The sequence below is a fragment of the Balearica regulorum genome, chromosome 1, assembly GCF_011004875.1.
Source record: "Balearica regulorum gibbericeps isolate bBalReg1 chromosome 1, bBalReg1.pri, whole genome shotgun sequence".
Taxonomy (NCBI): Eukaryota; Metazoa; Chordata; class Aves; order Gruiformes; family Gruidae; genus Balearica; species Balearica regulorum.
The window spans coordinates 22,329,316-22,345,643 of NC_046184.1; the positions used below are offsets into that span (position 1 = coordinate 22,329,316).

A 16,328-nucleotide genomic window follows, 5' to 3' on the forward strand; every position below is an offset into this window, starting at 1 on the left:
CTAGATCTGCTGTGGCTGTTGTTAGGACAAGGCTACTCATTAGCATGTGGCAATTCAAGCATGCCACTCAACTGTAACTTGCTATCAAGGAAATGTATCCACTACTTCAAATAAAGACATCCAAAATACTGCAGCAGCAGCAGTCTGTTTCCCACACCAGACCCAGTGTGGGTGTAGCAAGTGAAAATAAGTCTCTAAATAAGTGGAGGAAAACTGCTTTAATTTATGTGGTAACTTTAAATGTTGGTTTCAGGTTTGTGCAGTGCACTAGACAAAACTGAGTTTTTTGAAGATATTACTACAAAGCATCTATCAGTGCTTTTGCTATACGCCAGTGATATTCTGATAATGCTAATATCTCAAAAGAACTGGGACATTGATGCTCTATAATAATAGTAAGAATGTACATATGAAATGAAAGCCAAATAACTGCAGGTTGTCTCAAAATAGGGTGATTGGACTGGGCCCACAATAAGCAAGAAGGGAATTTCCTTCAACTAAAGAATGGAGGGTCTACAGAATTACCCAAGTCTATAGGCAATCACATATGGGATTTTTGCATTTGATTGTTATTACAGCACATTTACTTGTGCGTTGGTCAATATTGCAAAACTATTGCATAGTTTGGGTGAGAAAAAGAAAACATTTCAGTGGTCAGCAGAGTGAAATGAATACTTTTAGAGTTGGGAAAGGCTCACATACTTTCTTTTTCAGAATTGGCCTACTAATGTTTAAAATGCCTTGTGAAAAAGAAAAAAAAAACTATTTTTGAAGCTGTAATGTCACGAGGACAGTAGTGTCTGGTAGCTTAGTAGTGCAGAACTCTAATTTCTCTAGAAAAGGCACCACCTGAGTGGAACTCCTGCCAGTGCATTACATGTTTAGGGTGGTCCAGTCACTGTTTGAGAGAGTGGTAAGAGCTGGTCTCAGGTGGAGCAGGAATTTTCTAATCAGAAGAGACAATATTTACGTGAAGTGGTGTATTAGAAATATGGCTCTTAAAGATCAGCTTGGGAGTCAATCAGAAAAGCTACCAGCAATTTTCTCACTACACAAACACAAACAGGCAGACCTGAGCCAAAGTATGGAAATACTATTAGGGATTATTTGCAAACATTGCCATAAGCAGGAATGTCTTAATGGTAAGCATTTAGGCTAAGTTGTCTAGGCTCCCTCTAAAACAAGTATCCAAGCAGAATAACTTACACTTGGGAAGCACCTGTCTCTCTGCAGTGGCCATCATGGGAGCCTAGGCTGCTGTCTTTGAATGAACACTTTACTTCAGACAGTCTGACATGTCCGCTATGTTCACCATTCAAGCTTTCCTGTAAAACAGCACCAAAGTGATCAGGACCATGGCTGGCCACAGTGTCTTTGGTATTTCCGTTGCTGTAGCCAAGAGGAGAAGATATACTGCAAGAGATTTAATGTCTGTGCAGCTGAAACAGGATGTTATCATTGAAAGCATCCAGCTTCAGTACAGCTCTTATTGCTTCAGGAACTCATATGAGCTTATCATTGGAGGTGGTGTTTTGTCTTAGCTACACTTAAGTTTTCAGCTCCTGCCACACCTGTATGATTTTAATTCATTTTCAGTCTGAGGACATATTAAAAAAGTTGATCTTAAGACTTCTCTTCAATAAAAAGCACACTGTACAAATCAACCTTTCCTACAGAACATACTTTTCCACTGGAGGGAAGTGAAGAGAGTAATGGTATGATGCTCTCTGAGTTGAATGGCTGAATGTCTTGGTTCTGGCTGCGGTCTGGAGGGTATTAAAGGAAAAGCAAATGTCTGAATAGATCAGTACTTCTATTTCATAGCCAAAGCAAGTAACTAAATGCTTTAGGAAAGCTGCCTTGTCACCTCTGCTTTTGGAGCTATAGCACTGCTTGGAATAAGAATGTATCTAATAGATGTGCAGCCTACACAATGAAGCTTTTATATCAAAGGAGCCAAGAAGAATTTGGTCTCTTCAGGGCACCTCAAAACACTTGTGTTTCAACACAGCAGATATGTCTCTTACACCGTATTTGTCTCCTGTAAATTGTTCTTTGAAAGTCTTGAAACAAAAAAACACAATCAGATGGCAACTATTTTTTTATTGATCAACTTCTTGTTCCAGACCCTTGCTCCCCACCCATATTCCTGATCTCACATGAGCAATTCCACATGGTTTCAGGATTTGCTATTAATCATCTTTTAGTTGACTTTGTTTCCTTGTTACACAACAGGAAGTAAGGATGTTTGATAGGAGTATTCCGTGAAATAAAGGCCAATGTTTGATAATCAGTACAATGTGTAATATTATTCACAACAATTGAGTATAAATACTGATATAATGGAAAAAAAAAACCCTCATTTTTTTTCCACTAAACTGTTTCCTTCTAGGCTGGATTTCCACATGACAGTTTTAAATAGCTATCAAACCAAAGATAAGTACTTCCTCAGACAAATAGGAAAGTTATCTCCAAGTCAAATACAAATGCAAACACAGAAAGCAGTTGTTAGATATATTTAAGGAATATGGTCTGTCATGGTGAGATCATCAGAATGGCATCAGAAAACAAAGGAAATGACAAAGAAGGATACGGTAACAAAGCTGAGAAAATGTCTTCATTCTTCATTTCTCAAAAACTTTTGCTTATGGTTTAAAAACAAAGGTTACAAATAAGAAAATCTTAAATACTTCTTCTATAGGTACACAAGGTACTATGAAAGTACTCATTCATAGCATATTGTTTATAAAAATATTAATTTAGAAGGAAAATGTGAACCTGATTTTCTAACTAAGTGATCTAAGATGTGTTTTGTTTTGAAATACTAGGAAATGAGGAATCATAATCCAGCTTCTTTTGGACATGTTAGAGTAGGCTTAACTTGCTAAATTCTTGACTCATGAGAATAATCTCACAGTAATTAGCAGAAACTACTGACATGAGAGATGACCAGTTAGACAAGATTTGCAAGTTACACCAAAATACAACTTCATGTTGAGAAGATACTAAGGACCTTGAAAATGTGTTGTTAAATTCAGTGCAAGGAATGCACACTCTTCATTCTAGGGGAAAAAGAGAAGAGCAAAGAAGATTGGCTTTTTTTCTCCAAAGCATGCAAGAGTTTATTGCATTCATATATAGTTGGATAACAAATAGTTCAATAACAAATGTAACCATTTGTCTACAGCTAGTGGACTTGACTGTCACAGTCCAAACAGCACTCATATGAACAAATTAACAAACCCAAGATACTTTATCCTGAATGGTATCTTCTGGCAAGTGAAAAGCCAAAGACTGCCTCAAAGCAAAAGTGGTAGCCCCTTCTCACCCACATGACTTGCATAACTTCTGCAAGGCTGCATCTTTTCCCCATCTTTGAACAAGGGCTTTTCAGAGCATCTCTACTCTCTCTGCAGTTCTAGGTTGCTCCCACTACTCTGGGTTGCCTCTGAAAAGGTATCCTTAAAGGAAGAGCGTTTTTAAGAGCTTAGGGTGTACAAATCACACCTCCATGGGCTGCATTAATTACCGATTCGATTACAACCCAGGAATGAGTGTTTTGCAAAGGACTGCAGGAATGAAAAAAAGCACTGGAAGAGCTGAGCAGACACGTTTAAGTGAGAGCAGAGAGGGGACTGATCTGCTTGCAAATGTGAGGGAGAAAGCAGGGGGCAGGTGCTAATAATGTGAATGTCATACTCAGCAAATCTGAAATTGTTCCAGGGCTCTTGAAGGTTGTCTTGTTACTTTACAAACTTCTCAATTCCACTGGTTATTTGTCTCCCTTTATCCTCTCTCTTTGGCAGCAAGGCAGCTACCTCTGATGCCAGACTGCACTGTGGTGCAACAGAGAGAGAGCAAGAGGAGACAGAGCACCGGAGCAAGAGATGTCCTCAGTGGGACGAGGAAGGGGAGAGATAGGAACCTGATATTCCTGCTGGTTAGTACAGAGTTCACTCAGACATTGCTTCTGTTCTTTAGAGAGACCAATGATATGTTTTCAGGATTGACAACTCTATCAACTCTTGCAGATGTTTTAAACTATACATCGGATGGATACCTGTGTGCCATGGCCTTTGCTGGGTTTCCATCACCGTATGTCTGACCACGAAAACCTGAAGGAACAAGTTCAAATGTGAGTTGCCATTTTGTTTTCATTATGATTCACATATCTATTCTCACATTAACTGATTTGGGTTATTGTTTAATTCAGAATAGATAAGTTTCTTTTTTAATAGGTGAAATAATATCTTGAAATGTTTGGCCACATTAAACAAAATCCAGAAAAGTGGCCAAAGAAAAAAAAATGTAAAAGAACACAAAATTTTGCCTCTAAGTCAATGCTATTAAATGAAAAAAAAAAAAAAATCCATTTCCATCCTCTGTAGAGCAAATAAGGCTAAACCATTCTAATTCCAAAGTACAGCTACTGATAGAAAAATGCAATGCATTGCAGTATAATGCATTCTACACACCAGAAAACTCCTCTTGCAGCTGGACAGAGAGTAGCCTTCATGATGGCTAGCTACACTATTTTTTTTTTCATAATAGATACAGTCATCACTGGAATCTTGGTTTTGAGTAACAAAATACAGGTTAATAACATCACAGCTCTTTTGAACACACTGACACTGCTTAGTATTTTTAACAGTGATACTTCACAATGTAAATTTCTATTTTACAAAGATGTATGCAGTAAATATTTTCACTATTTTCACTATGCCATTATAATGATTATTTCTCATTTACTTTGACATTTTGTATAAATGAAATTTACACAAATTATGGACACATCTTAGGTTCCCTCCACCTTTGTGTGGATTGTTTTTTCTTAACATCTTGGGTTCAAACACAATAGCATTCCCGTGTAAGAATTATCACCCTTGGTGACATCATCTTTAAGAAACTTTAATCATCTCCTGATTTTAAAAAGCTAGTGCTTGAGAAAATATCTCTGTTATAGAAAATAAGCATTTAAGAATACGAAAGTCCTTAGTAGTAATGCTATTACTGTTACATTAAAAATCTTACACATGACAAGCAGTTCATGGCTCCTGATGAGTCATTAAGAACACAGGAATTACAGCGATGAGTTGGACCCACCTAGTTCAGTGTCCCATCTCTGACACTGACTTGTACCATCTGCCTCAGAGGGAAGTTTTGGGAACCTTCTCCTGTTCAGCTGACACAGATGGAATTACCCACCTGCTAATGTGGACCACATTATCCAAAAAATATAAAGTATGGCAGAATGCATGAAGCATGAGGTTAATATCCTCTATACAACATAGTGATCATGTATTACAGTTCTGATATTCTTGATATGTGCACAGTTTCTCATATTTTTTTTCTAAATATCCACAAATTCTTCATCAAAACAAAAACTTGTGACAAAAAGTTCCACATTTAAATCAAATACTGTGCCCAAAAAGATCTTTAGTCAGTTTTCAGTGTTCCATCGTTTTCATGTAATATGTAGACCCATTCTCTCTGACTATAAAGTAGAGGGGAATTCCCAGACTGCCATCTCTGGAGCCTTTCATTATTTTATATGCTTTCATCATACCCTTCACAGTTGTTAAAAGGAAAATATGAATAAGTAAAATGCATCCAGACTGCATGAATCACCACACACTGATTATTTAATTGATTCACCTTGAGTGGGCTTGCTGTGAGTTTTTAAGTGGAGAAGAAACCTAAACTAGCATTATGCAAGGGCTTGCACAGAGTGCTACATTTAGACTACAGATTCAAGCCCCCATCCTTTTTAGTATCAGGCTTCCAAGTCTGAAGCTGCAGTTGATTGACAGGTATTTTTAGACAACAGGGAAAATCTGCCAGAGGAATCACTATGAACCGGGGGGAGAGGTTGGGTGGTTGGGTAGGGTTTTTTGGCAATGCTTAGATTGAGCCTTCTCTTAGCTTGACTCCTTTTAGACTTTTTAGTTCTAAACTAGTCAATCCACTCCTGCGTTGTTCACCTTAAACCCCACAGCCCTTGTTCACTCTGAACTCACTAACTTCTACAAGGCCTTACTTTCAGGGCTTGGAGATTTCCGAATATTCTGACTCTGTCAGTGTATCTGAGTTGACCTCAAATCATAATAATAACCTCACTGTACTTCTGCGGTGGAGGGAAGTATTACTGTCCCATTTGCAGAGGTGGGGAGTTAACAGCAGGGCTGTGCTGCAATCAATCACTACAATGACAGCACTGCATGCCTACTTGCCAAGCACTGTTTTTAACTAGTTACCTCACGTACCAACAGCAAGGTAAATATAGGTGTGGCATGCAGAACTTGGCACTGGATGCAAAATTCTCCCAGGAAGCAGAGAAAACAGCCACACAAGTTGCCCTTGCAGTAGCTAATTAAAAGCTAGTTGAGGTATATGAGTCCATTGCCTATAAAGGAAGCTGAGCATATCTAGCTCACATGCAGACGTCTACATTCAGTCAGGTGAATCCCACCTCAGTTTCCCAATGAAAACACACTTCATGTGAGATGCTGTCTTCCACACAGTCAACACCTAATTCTTCTTTTGTTATCATTCATACTTACCACAGTGGATATCACAGATCTCAAGTGGAACTGAATAATCTACATCTGTCCTCCAGCCCTTTTAAAAGAAAGAATTGAGGCTTATTCCTCTTTCTGCAGAACTGTTACTAAACACTTGTGTTGACAAAATGAGATTGCTTTATTAGTTTACTCAAGTGACTGCATTTTTTAATCTCTGAGTAAATAAATGCATATGGAGACTGCTGGTCTAGTGTATATTTAGTGAGTTGCAATGACTTTCAGGTTTCTAAATAATAAAGCTAATCAGATTTCTTAATTATTTTTTTTTTTGGGGGGGGGGAAACTGTATTCTGACAGATAAAGTCTTATTTACAAAAGAAATTATTTATGCAGGAAAACATCCATTTTACCACCAAATCTGATTTTTCACAAGGGAAAGAAGAACAATTCTCATTACCCAGAAGGTTCTTGCCAATCTCACTTTCATCTTGCCCGTTTCTTCCCAGCAGCAGAAAGTGAAGCTGACAAGGACCTTCCAGGGCAGCTGCTGGAGCCCCACAGCTCCGGCTGTCAGTCTCCCTTGTCCCAGTGTCTGCTGAGAACATTAACTCCAGAGGGGAATAAACTTATGAGCTTCATGCTCATTTTCTCCTAATGTTGTCTTAATTAAGTTCAGCTACGGAAATAGTGTGCAAAAATGTCAGAAATAATTTGCTCAGCTCTACTTTCAGGAGTGCTAATTCTGTGCTGTTTGTTATTGCCTAACCTCTTCCAGCTAATGCCAATTTTTGAAAACTTCATCTATGATTTACTTGGATCTTTTGATACCTTGGAACTTTTTATTACAAAGGAACCTATAAAGACAGGATTAACAATTTCCTGATGATATCCCTTTATCTGCCACTGACAAAGGAGCAAGATCATGGAGAGCAACTTCTTTGTTAATTAATGTCATCTCAACAAGAGGTGGTGGCACACATCAAGCTATAAATAATGCTCTTTGCCAACTCCATTCACACAGTAATCAGATCTGGCTGGGAGGAGGAAGCTGCGAGAGTGCCTGCTGGTTTTCTTTTTTTTTTTTTTTTAATTATTTTTTTATTTTGTATAGACTACCTGGCAAAGTCAAGACACATACCTGAATGCAAATTGTTGACCCACACATTTCCCGTGACATAGCGATTGATACAGAACCTCCCTAGTGAAACGAAAAAAATTGAAAACTGTTATTTTCCATACCCTGGGATAATGAAAATGTGCTGTGTTTGTGTCTCTCCAGCTCTTTGGTTCATTTGCCAATAATGCTACATGTTGTACTGCGTCAGAAAATTCATGAAGTATATGTGGAAGGCTATTTATTTTCAGAGATATCCCCAGATCTCAATGACCATAAGCAGCTAGTGTAGTTTTGCCAAGCACAATTTGGGCAGCACAAGAAGAGGGCTAATGTTCCTGCATTTTATGAAGCATTGTAAGGCAGGACGCCTTCCCCACCGTGGCTGCTCACACCACGTTAGCCACTGAGTGTCTTCACTTCTTTTCTCTGGCGTACAAGAGTTGAAGGAATGACCCTTTCTTTACAGTTCTTCTGGATTTCCCATCACATTGTATGCTGAGAACATGTTCAGCCTTAGGGTAAAATTGTCCTAAATGACTGTTCTGACAATGTTTGATTGTTTTTGGTTTGTCCTCAAAATTATGTTAGTTACTCTACTAATAGCTATGAATCCTACAGTGCTTGCTTTATTGTGTCAAACTCCTAAAATAGCTTGGGGTAAATTAGGTGAATATGTTCTGTTTCGAGCAGGGTGAACAGGGATTACTAGGTAGAGAATGAACTTTGGTTTCTGGGAACACAGAGCTAAGTCATGATGAAAACTTAGCGTATATTGCTCATGGTGTTGAGACAGGGACTGTATGTAATTTACATGGGCTCCCATTCTGTCACAGTAACAGAGGATGTAACAGCTTTGTACTGAAGGGAAGAAAACAGCATTTTCAAATGCATCAGTGCCCTTCATGAAACACACAGTTCAATAACTAGCTGTGATTTGTTGGTGCTCCACCATTACCCTTCTAACTTAGCAATTCACACAGGGAACCTTTAAAACCAGAAAGTCTGAACTCCACAGATTTCATGTGAAATAAGCTGGTTGAAGGGAATCGCCACTGTAAGTGTTCACTGAACATAGTGTTTGACAACTCTTCTACAGGAGTCCGTCTCTGCCAGTAATACAGCATTTCCCCAGATATCTTGTCCCATTAGGACAGACTCTTGATAGCGCCACCAATGACATCTGTGGTCTGTGTTGACTAGGATAGCTGTTTTCTCCCAGGCCTTTCCCCATGATTATTCAGCTGTGGGGTCTCCTGCAGGACCAGTTGTCATGTTCCACTTAAGCATGTCCACAGCTTAAGCAGCAAAGCCCAGAGCTGGGAAACTCTACTCTTAACAGCTGATCTGTTACACTCAGCACCAGAAACATAATAAAGTTCTAAACTGATTCATTAGAAAATAAAATCATCTTTCAGTGTCCACCCTTTGAGTTTAAGAAGTCCTTATTCATAGCTACTGGCTTGTCAACTACCTCCTAGTACGTCCACCCCGCACACTGAGATACTTGAAAAAAAATCACAGTTGCAGCATGTACCTGAATACAGTGGCAAAGAAAGAAGTACAGATGGAATATATCCTAAAAAGAGGACAGGTGTAGGAGCTACAGCATGCTTTTGTCTTCTAAAGCACATACCCCTACAAGTGGAGTGAAGTCAATGGGCACAGTCAGGAATAACCATAGAAATAACAACATCCGGATTTCTCAATTTTCTCAAAATTCATCATATGACATCTCATATACCTGGTCGGTGGAGCAGACAGCAGAAGCACACAATTGGGGGTGGACATAGTACTACTGAGGAGCTGGCTGCTGAACCAGCAGGATGCCTTTCAGTGTGGTGGTCCTAGCAGCTCCTAGGACCTATCCTGCTAATATTCTCCTATTTGAAAAATAATGCTATGGCCACTCTTCTGCTCTTTGATTCCACTTTCCAGATGGACCTCTCAGTAGTGCACAGGTCAGGCCAACAAAGTAACTCTGGTAGACAGGGTCGAAGGGCAAGAGCAAGCCACAGAGCTGCACTGAAAACGTATGAGATACAGACCCAGTTACAACAGAGAGTCTCTCCTTTGCATGACTAGCTGCTACCTGAAGCAGAAATTTCACCCTCCCATAGCCTTTTCCCTCTCTCCCGCACTTTGATGGAAGAAGCAGTTGTGTAGTCCACAGTCAGCCAGCACAAAAAACTAATGTGACTAAAAACAACTTTTTTTTGTGTGTGGAACTTGTTTTGGCAGCTGTGAGATATAGAGCGGCTCAAGGTCATCATGAATTTATGCCTCAAGTCTTACATTTCACGATGTGAGATTTGCCAAGTTAGCTGTATCAGTGACCCATATATGAAGTACTAACGCTAACATTTGCTATATACATAATACAAATACTACACCACAAAAATGATGTTAAAAGAATATTAAGGTTTCACTCAATAGTCACTTCCTTTGATGTGACTCATTTGACTTCAAGATCCTTATTTACTTCTTGCATCAATGTGAGATCAGAATTAGAACTACATGCTTTAAAAATGTTCCAGTAATTGTTCCAATATGTACATACATGGGTTTATTAATGCTTTCAAGCTGCAGAGCGATAAATGGAATAATAAATGAATGCAGTAAGATATGTTTAAAAGTCTTACAATGTTTAAGAAATAATATATACAAACCACAGAGGCTGAATGGTGCATCCCAACAGATTCACATGAGGCCAGCTGCGTCCTGTTACACACAAGCACTGAGAACTGTGCCTTGGTTTGGGATGTGAAGAAAACTTGTATTTGTTCTGCAACTGCAGCAGTTCTCATTTTCCAAGCTAATATTAGGGGAAAAGACTTACTTTTAGATGTACAAAGACCATATGTTATATTCTAAATTGTTATATTTAAAATAAATGCCTTTTTAATTAATTAAGTGCCATCAAATGATATGCAAGCAATTATTTTGATTCCTAGAAGTCACTTTTTATACTGATAAACTGATGATCTACTGGGGATACATAGAAGTAGCAAGCTGACAAATCTCTTTGCCACAATTTACAGGCTACAGTGATGTGAACACATCTTGCTTACTGGAGAAGGCTCATATCTCGTAACTAGTAATTTAAATATTTTTCACAATTTAATATTATCTAATTAAAAATATATATTTACCTGGAAATTCTCCATGAGCAAATGGACATTTAACCCAAGAGCCTTGCTTGGTTGTAAACTGAAAGCAGAGAAATCTGTTAGGAAAACTGATTTTTCTATTTCAATCTGTGGCTACAACTTCAACTAGAGATGAAGTTCAGTACATTGCAGAAAGTTGCAGAAGGTGAATTCACAGCTTTCCTGGTCTATGGCATCTTCCAACTCTTGATTTAAATTAGATCCCCCAATTCTTCAGATATTTATGCACATGCTTATTTTACAGAAACATGTAGTCCCACTGACTTAAAAGTAATCTAAAAGAAAACAATAATATGCCTATATTAACCTTATGTGGCATTCTTTTCTCAATTAAAATAATAAAAGGTACTCCAGTACATGGAGTGCATCGATCATTTTATTACCAAATATTTAATATGGAAAACTTTATATGTTAAGTTTAGTGCATGCTTCAGAGTTTGCATTGACCTAAAAACATTTTTTTTCACTGCTTTTCTCAAGCAGAGAATAGAGGGCACAATCTGACCTGTGTCTTATCTATCATTGCTGCTGCACTTGCGAAGAACCTGCTTTAATCTTTCGCATTTCCTTCATTCTTACTTCCCATTCATCATAGCTATGAAACAAAGTATTGATCCTAAAGAGTATTAGCAACTCATTCTTTTGGAGCTGACAGAAAGAGGGCAGTTAATAGGTGTTTTACAATGAAATTCCTTTACCTTCATGCAAAGTCTCGGGTGAGTGTCCACACGAGAATATTTAACCTGCTTGAAAAGAGACCACTCAGCATTAGCTAGTTTCATTAACTAGTTCCACATCAATTACCCAAAATTTTCATGGTTTTATTACTGAGAAAGGAACCAGTTTGTTTACATTGTTAACATCCTAGGAAGTTAAACACATAAAATAGTAAGAATAGGAACAACTGCTACTTTGGATTACTGAATAGTTTGCTGCTTTTTATCTGTAACATGTAGCATTCCTTACAGTCAGTCTGACCCATTAGAGCTACATTAATAGATTCTATGGTGGCTCGTGTGCAAAATTCTGATTACACAGTCATCTTGTTTCAGTCCCTTATTTACCATTCATCAACTCAGCAGAACATTTAAACATATACCCAAAATTGTTGTTCCACCTTCAGTTCAGAAATTTTTCAATTTTCCGTATCCCTATTCCAGAAGAGACTTAAAGGTAGACTGAATTTTAGACACCCACTTAAGTGGCCTAAAAAATGTTGCTTTCTTGATTAACAGCTGTTTACCCACCAAGGGCTTCACTATAAAAAGCCTTGCCTCATATAAATAATTACTACCCATGTAAGTGATCTTATTTAAATAAACACTGTTGCTCAAGTGACTGAACACAAAGGACCCTCCACACAACACATGGTATCGTGACCAAAATAACACCTCTTTCCTGTAACTTCTTTGAGAAGAACATAATGGATGTCCTCGGGTATGTCTACAATAGGGTCACAGAAGATAGTTCTGTAAGAGTTCACTCAGATATGGAGACAGCATTGCCATCAACACAGGAAGCCTCACCCTAATCAGAGAGAAGAGTTATGTAGCTTTTGGGCCTCGGTCGGTACATGTGCATGCTATTAGAGCGTGCAGCATTGTGTGGATTTACTGGGGGAGCTGGCACTGTGTGAGGAATCTCTACAGTAGTCTCCAGCACACTATAGAGATGTTCTTCAGGGTTACAGTACAAGAAATGGATCAAATTCAATATCAAACTTTTTAGAATTAATTAGAAAAAAAGGCAAAAGGCATCCTGTCCATCAATATTAATAAATACAGGAAAACATTCATCATCTGTAATAAACTAATCTTGGATTGTGTTCTGGGTAATAGATAGGACCATTACCAGCCAAACCTCATTTCAGTCATCTTTCTTTTTTTCTGGTTTTTTTTTTCTTTTCTTTTCTTTTTCTTTCCTGCAAGCAGTGAGTTGTGCTTGTTGTCAGCAGATGATGAATCCCATGGGGACCACTCACATATGTATAAAATTAAATATATTTGTTTTTGCAAGATCAAAGCTGTGTTGAAACCCATAAAATGGTGAATCTGAACAATCACTAAACACTTGGCCAGGAGTTCCCAATAAAAAAACTATTCAACAGTCTGGAGTCAGCCCCCCTCCAAATCATGCCATCAGAATAATATTCATAAATTTTCAAAAATTAATGATTTGTATTTGATTTTATTTGCTTTTTCAGTTGTTACCTCAAGTTTACTCCACAATCAGGAAAGTTTGAAACCTACTTTTCAAGATGAAAGCCAGAAATCTAACTAATCTCATAAATCCAGTGCATTCAGCATCATGAGACTTCAAGATTGAATTATTGAGCAGTTCAGGATACATGCAATGTAAACCTTTTTCCACTTTAGAACATAAGTGTTGGACGAACTAAGGAACCCAATATTTCAATACCCACAATTTCACGACATTGGACTAGTTTGAAGAAGGCGCTTCAAAGAGATCTTGAGATCATGTCCTACCAAGGTACCGTTATGTGTCCAGTAAGATTTAAAGAGATTTAGCTTCATCTCATTTACATTTTTGGTGTCTAAATGTTAAATATCCAAATGTGATCTAATCACAATAGCTCTTGTCATAATCAGTGAGAAATCCCTCCAACCTTTCTTATATGCCTATCTTCAGATGAGAAGGGTTGTCCTCTCAATATGTCTGTTTCATCTACATACTTAAAAGGGAATCTGAGACAAACAGCACAGACTTGAGCACCTATATTTTAGACAGCAAAGTTAGGGCAGATGAATCATGCCTTTACTATAAATGAAAAGCAGACCCTATTTACATCAAAGAATTTAGCAAACATTACTAGCTTCACAGTCATCTCCCCTTTTTATTTCTTAATAGTGAGTCAGTCACTATTTAAATAAATCATGTGGTTAGTGTTCAAGAACAGACTGTGATTATGAATACTTTTAAGTATCAGAGAAGAGAGGAATCTGCAACTGCTCTTATTCCAAAGTCTAGCTCTTCATCATGCCTTTGGTCACGGCCTTCAATCTCACAGTCTCAATAAATCTGCATAGCTCTTACTTTCTCAGGTGAATTTTTGGAAGTGTTTTGTATATCTTCACAGTGGTCGTTAGACTTCATTAACCTGCACAGGTTAACCATGACAAGCACAGGACAGGCTGGCTCCCAAGCTAGGGTTTGTGTCGCTGGGTTGTAAACAATATTATCCCATAGCGCCTTCGTATCTGTGCACAAAGAGTGGAAACATTATTCAAGATGAAAATGAATCAAAATTGTTCATAAATCTGGTATCTATACATCTGCTTAAAACCAAAAGCATTGCTTTTCCATCTCCTTGCCATTTTCACCAATCATCAGAACTGTAGTCTTTCACACTGTGACAGTGTAAAACCTGAATTCATCCCACCAAAGTGTTGGCATTTACCAGAGGTACTCAAACTGAGAGCTCAGTCTTAACCAGTCTCCTGCTAAGGTAATAGATCAGCATCACCAGGGAATGACGTCTCGGCTCTTTACGTAGGCTGCACTGGAAGTGCATTCTCTGCAACACAAGTAAATTCCTAACCGAGGACCTTCAGTTAACAATGTATGGTAAATTGGAATGAATCCATACATTCGTGACTAGAGGTCATGGTATTGGAGACTCAAACTCCGTGTGTTTTGTGTAGGACTTACATACACTCAACATGTATGTAAGAAGATGAATTCAAGCCTTTAGCTGAATATCAAGAACTCCAATAGTAAAGAAAGCTGTGTGAATAATTCACAATAAATGATTTTTCTACAGGATTTAGATAAATCTTTCTATGTATACTGGGCACACTGTAATTTCAGAGCTAGTCAACATATATTTAGAGATATCTTGAATAGGCACTATTATAAAATAAAAGATGTCTTATTTGATTGGTCAAATTAGTCACTTCATACGGACTTTCTTTTCCATTTAGCTGCACATGGATGAGAGAATTTCCAGCATGAAATTCAAACTGATATTTCAGCGCATACTTCAAGAAGTAATTTGGAAAGTTTTACATTTATTTCTGCAACTATTTGTGAAGAAAATCTTGAAAACATGGCCACTTAGATGTTCAAGAGGAGGGAACAAACAACACCCATGACTAGAAAATGTAGCAAAGTGAAGAAGCACAATCTACATCAAAGAGCGGAAACACTAGCTGTCCAGGTTCAACTCCTTTAAAGTATAACAACAATTCCAATTGGTATTGCTTCTCTCAGAAATGTCCTGAAATAAAACCTTTTGATATTTTCTAATAGAAATCTTCCACACCCTTTAATTCTGCAAAGCCTCTTGCTGTCTTAACTTCACGTCCCAATGCGTATACATCAAAATAGTGAAACTTTCTATGAAGTGGAAATTTTTATTCTGTTTTCAAAAAACTGCTTAAAAATTTGATTCTTTTAAAAATATACTGTTTGTAATAAATGGACATGTACTATAAAGCTAATATTTAGAAAATATTTAACCCGATTGCAAAGTCCTTGATTCCAACAGTTCTGACAGTTTTCACAGCTACACTTCGAATGTTACAGGAGTCTGCAATAATGTAGGTGTAATGTAAGTGTAATCCTAATAATTAAGAGAATAGCACCACAATTAAGACTTCTCAGGTTTGTTTCCAGGACTGCTCATTGACTTATTGCCTGAGTTTCCTTCTGTTTTACTCCTTTGTGGCATCTACTTACTTATGCCATAATACTCATTCATCTTCAGTCTCATATAATTACATTGTTCAGTAACCAATAGACATTCTTTTTTTCTTCTCTTACTTACATTAACCCAAAAGAGTTATAACAGAGAGGAGCTTCTTTCTGATACACGACTGTTAATAACCTCCTACCACAGAACCAACTCTATAATCCCAACTTTATTACAGCAGTGATAAATGAGCCCAAAACCAGAACCATTTTACTTTAGATATGACAGCAAACAGAGCTATCAGTTAGGAAAAAAAAAAGATTTAAAAAGAAAACAATTTGGCTTAAAAGCTGGAACTCCTTCTACACTTAAATAGCTGGGTCTTAGTGTCTGAAAAATTTCTTGAGATGTATTTTATATTCTATATTCTGCCATAATAAAGTAAATCAGAAATTAAGGCTGGGCTAACTAAAGAGGAAATTGCTTCCATTTTGACACAAATGTGTCAGCCCTGCAAGAATGTAAAACGATTGCAGTGAATGTCTACACAGTGTAATGGAGTTTGGATGTCCTGTTATGGGTTGATGTTTTTATTCTGTCTCATGATTTTCCTTTGTTTTTTTTAAATCAAATACTGAAGTCCCTTCTTAGCATAGTCTGGGGAAAAATATTGTTGTACTTATCTTGGACTTAGCACAATAAAACATTTTTCAGGCTACACTTTTTTCTATCTGCCTGGTAAAAATTTCACTAAAGACCTATATTATATGACAATTTCTTTTTCAGCTGCCATCTCAGACCAAAATCTGACTTTGCTGGAACACTTCGTGTAAATAATTTTCCATTTAGTATGGGAAATCCTATATGCGGTT

At 37.6% G+C, this 16,328-nt stretch overlaps 1 protein-coding gene across 3 annotated transcripts in view; it reads right to left on the bottom strand.

The window, feature by feature from the left end:
• Nucleotides 1-2,083: 2,083 nt before the first annotated feature.
• IL17REL (interleukin 17 receptor E like) overlaps nucleotides 2,084-16,328 on the bottom strand; it is a 46,009-nt gene continuing 31,764 nt past the window's right edge. The window contains exons 10-17 of one of the 3 annotated variants that reach the window (XM_075742664.1): nucleotides 13,860-14,023; nucleotides 11,504-11,551; nucleotides 10,788-10,845; nucleotides 10,305-10,450; nucleotides 7,660-7,719; nucleotides 6,561-6,618; nucleotides 4,061-4,115; nucleotides 2,084-3,062 (exon numbers count right to left, since the gene is read on the bottom strand). In XM_075742664.1, the coding sequence (XP_075598779.1) occupies nucleotides 3,035-3,062; nucleotides 4,061-4,115; nucleotides 6,561-6,618; nucleotides 7,660-7,719; nucleotides 10,305-10,450; nucleotides 10,788-10,845; nucleotides 11,504-11,551; nucleotides 13,860-14,023 (617 nt within the window). In that variant the 3' untranslated portion in view covers nucleotides 2,084-3,034. The remainder of the gene's footprint in view (nucleotides 3,063-4,060; nucleotides 4,116-6,560; nucleotides 6,619-7,659; nucleotides 7,720-10,304; nucleotides 10,451-10,787; nucleotides 10,846-11,503; nucleotides 11,552-13,859; nucleotides 14,024-16,328) is intronic. The other 2 variants (XM_075742672.1, XM_075742680.1) reach the window with 2 other exon arrangements.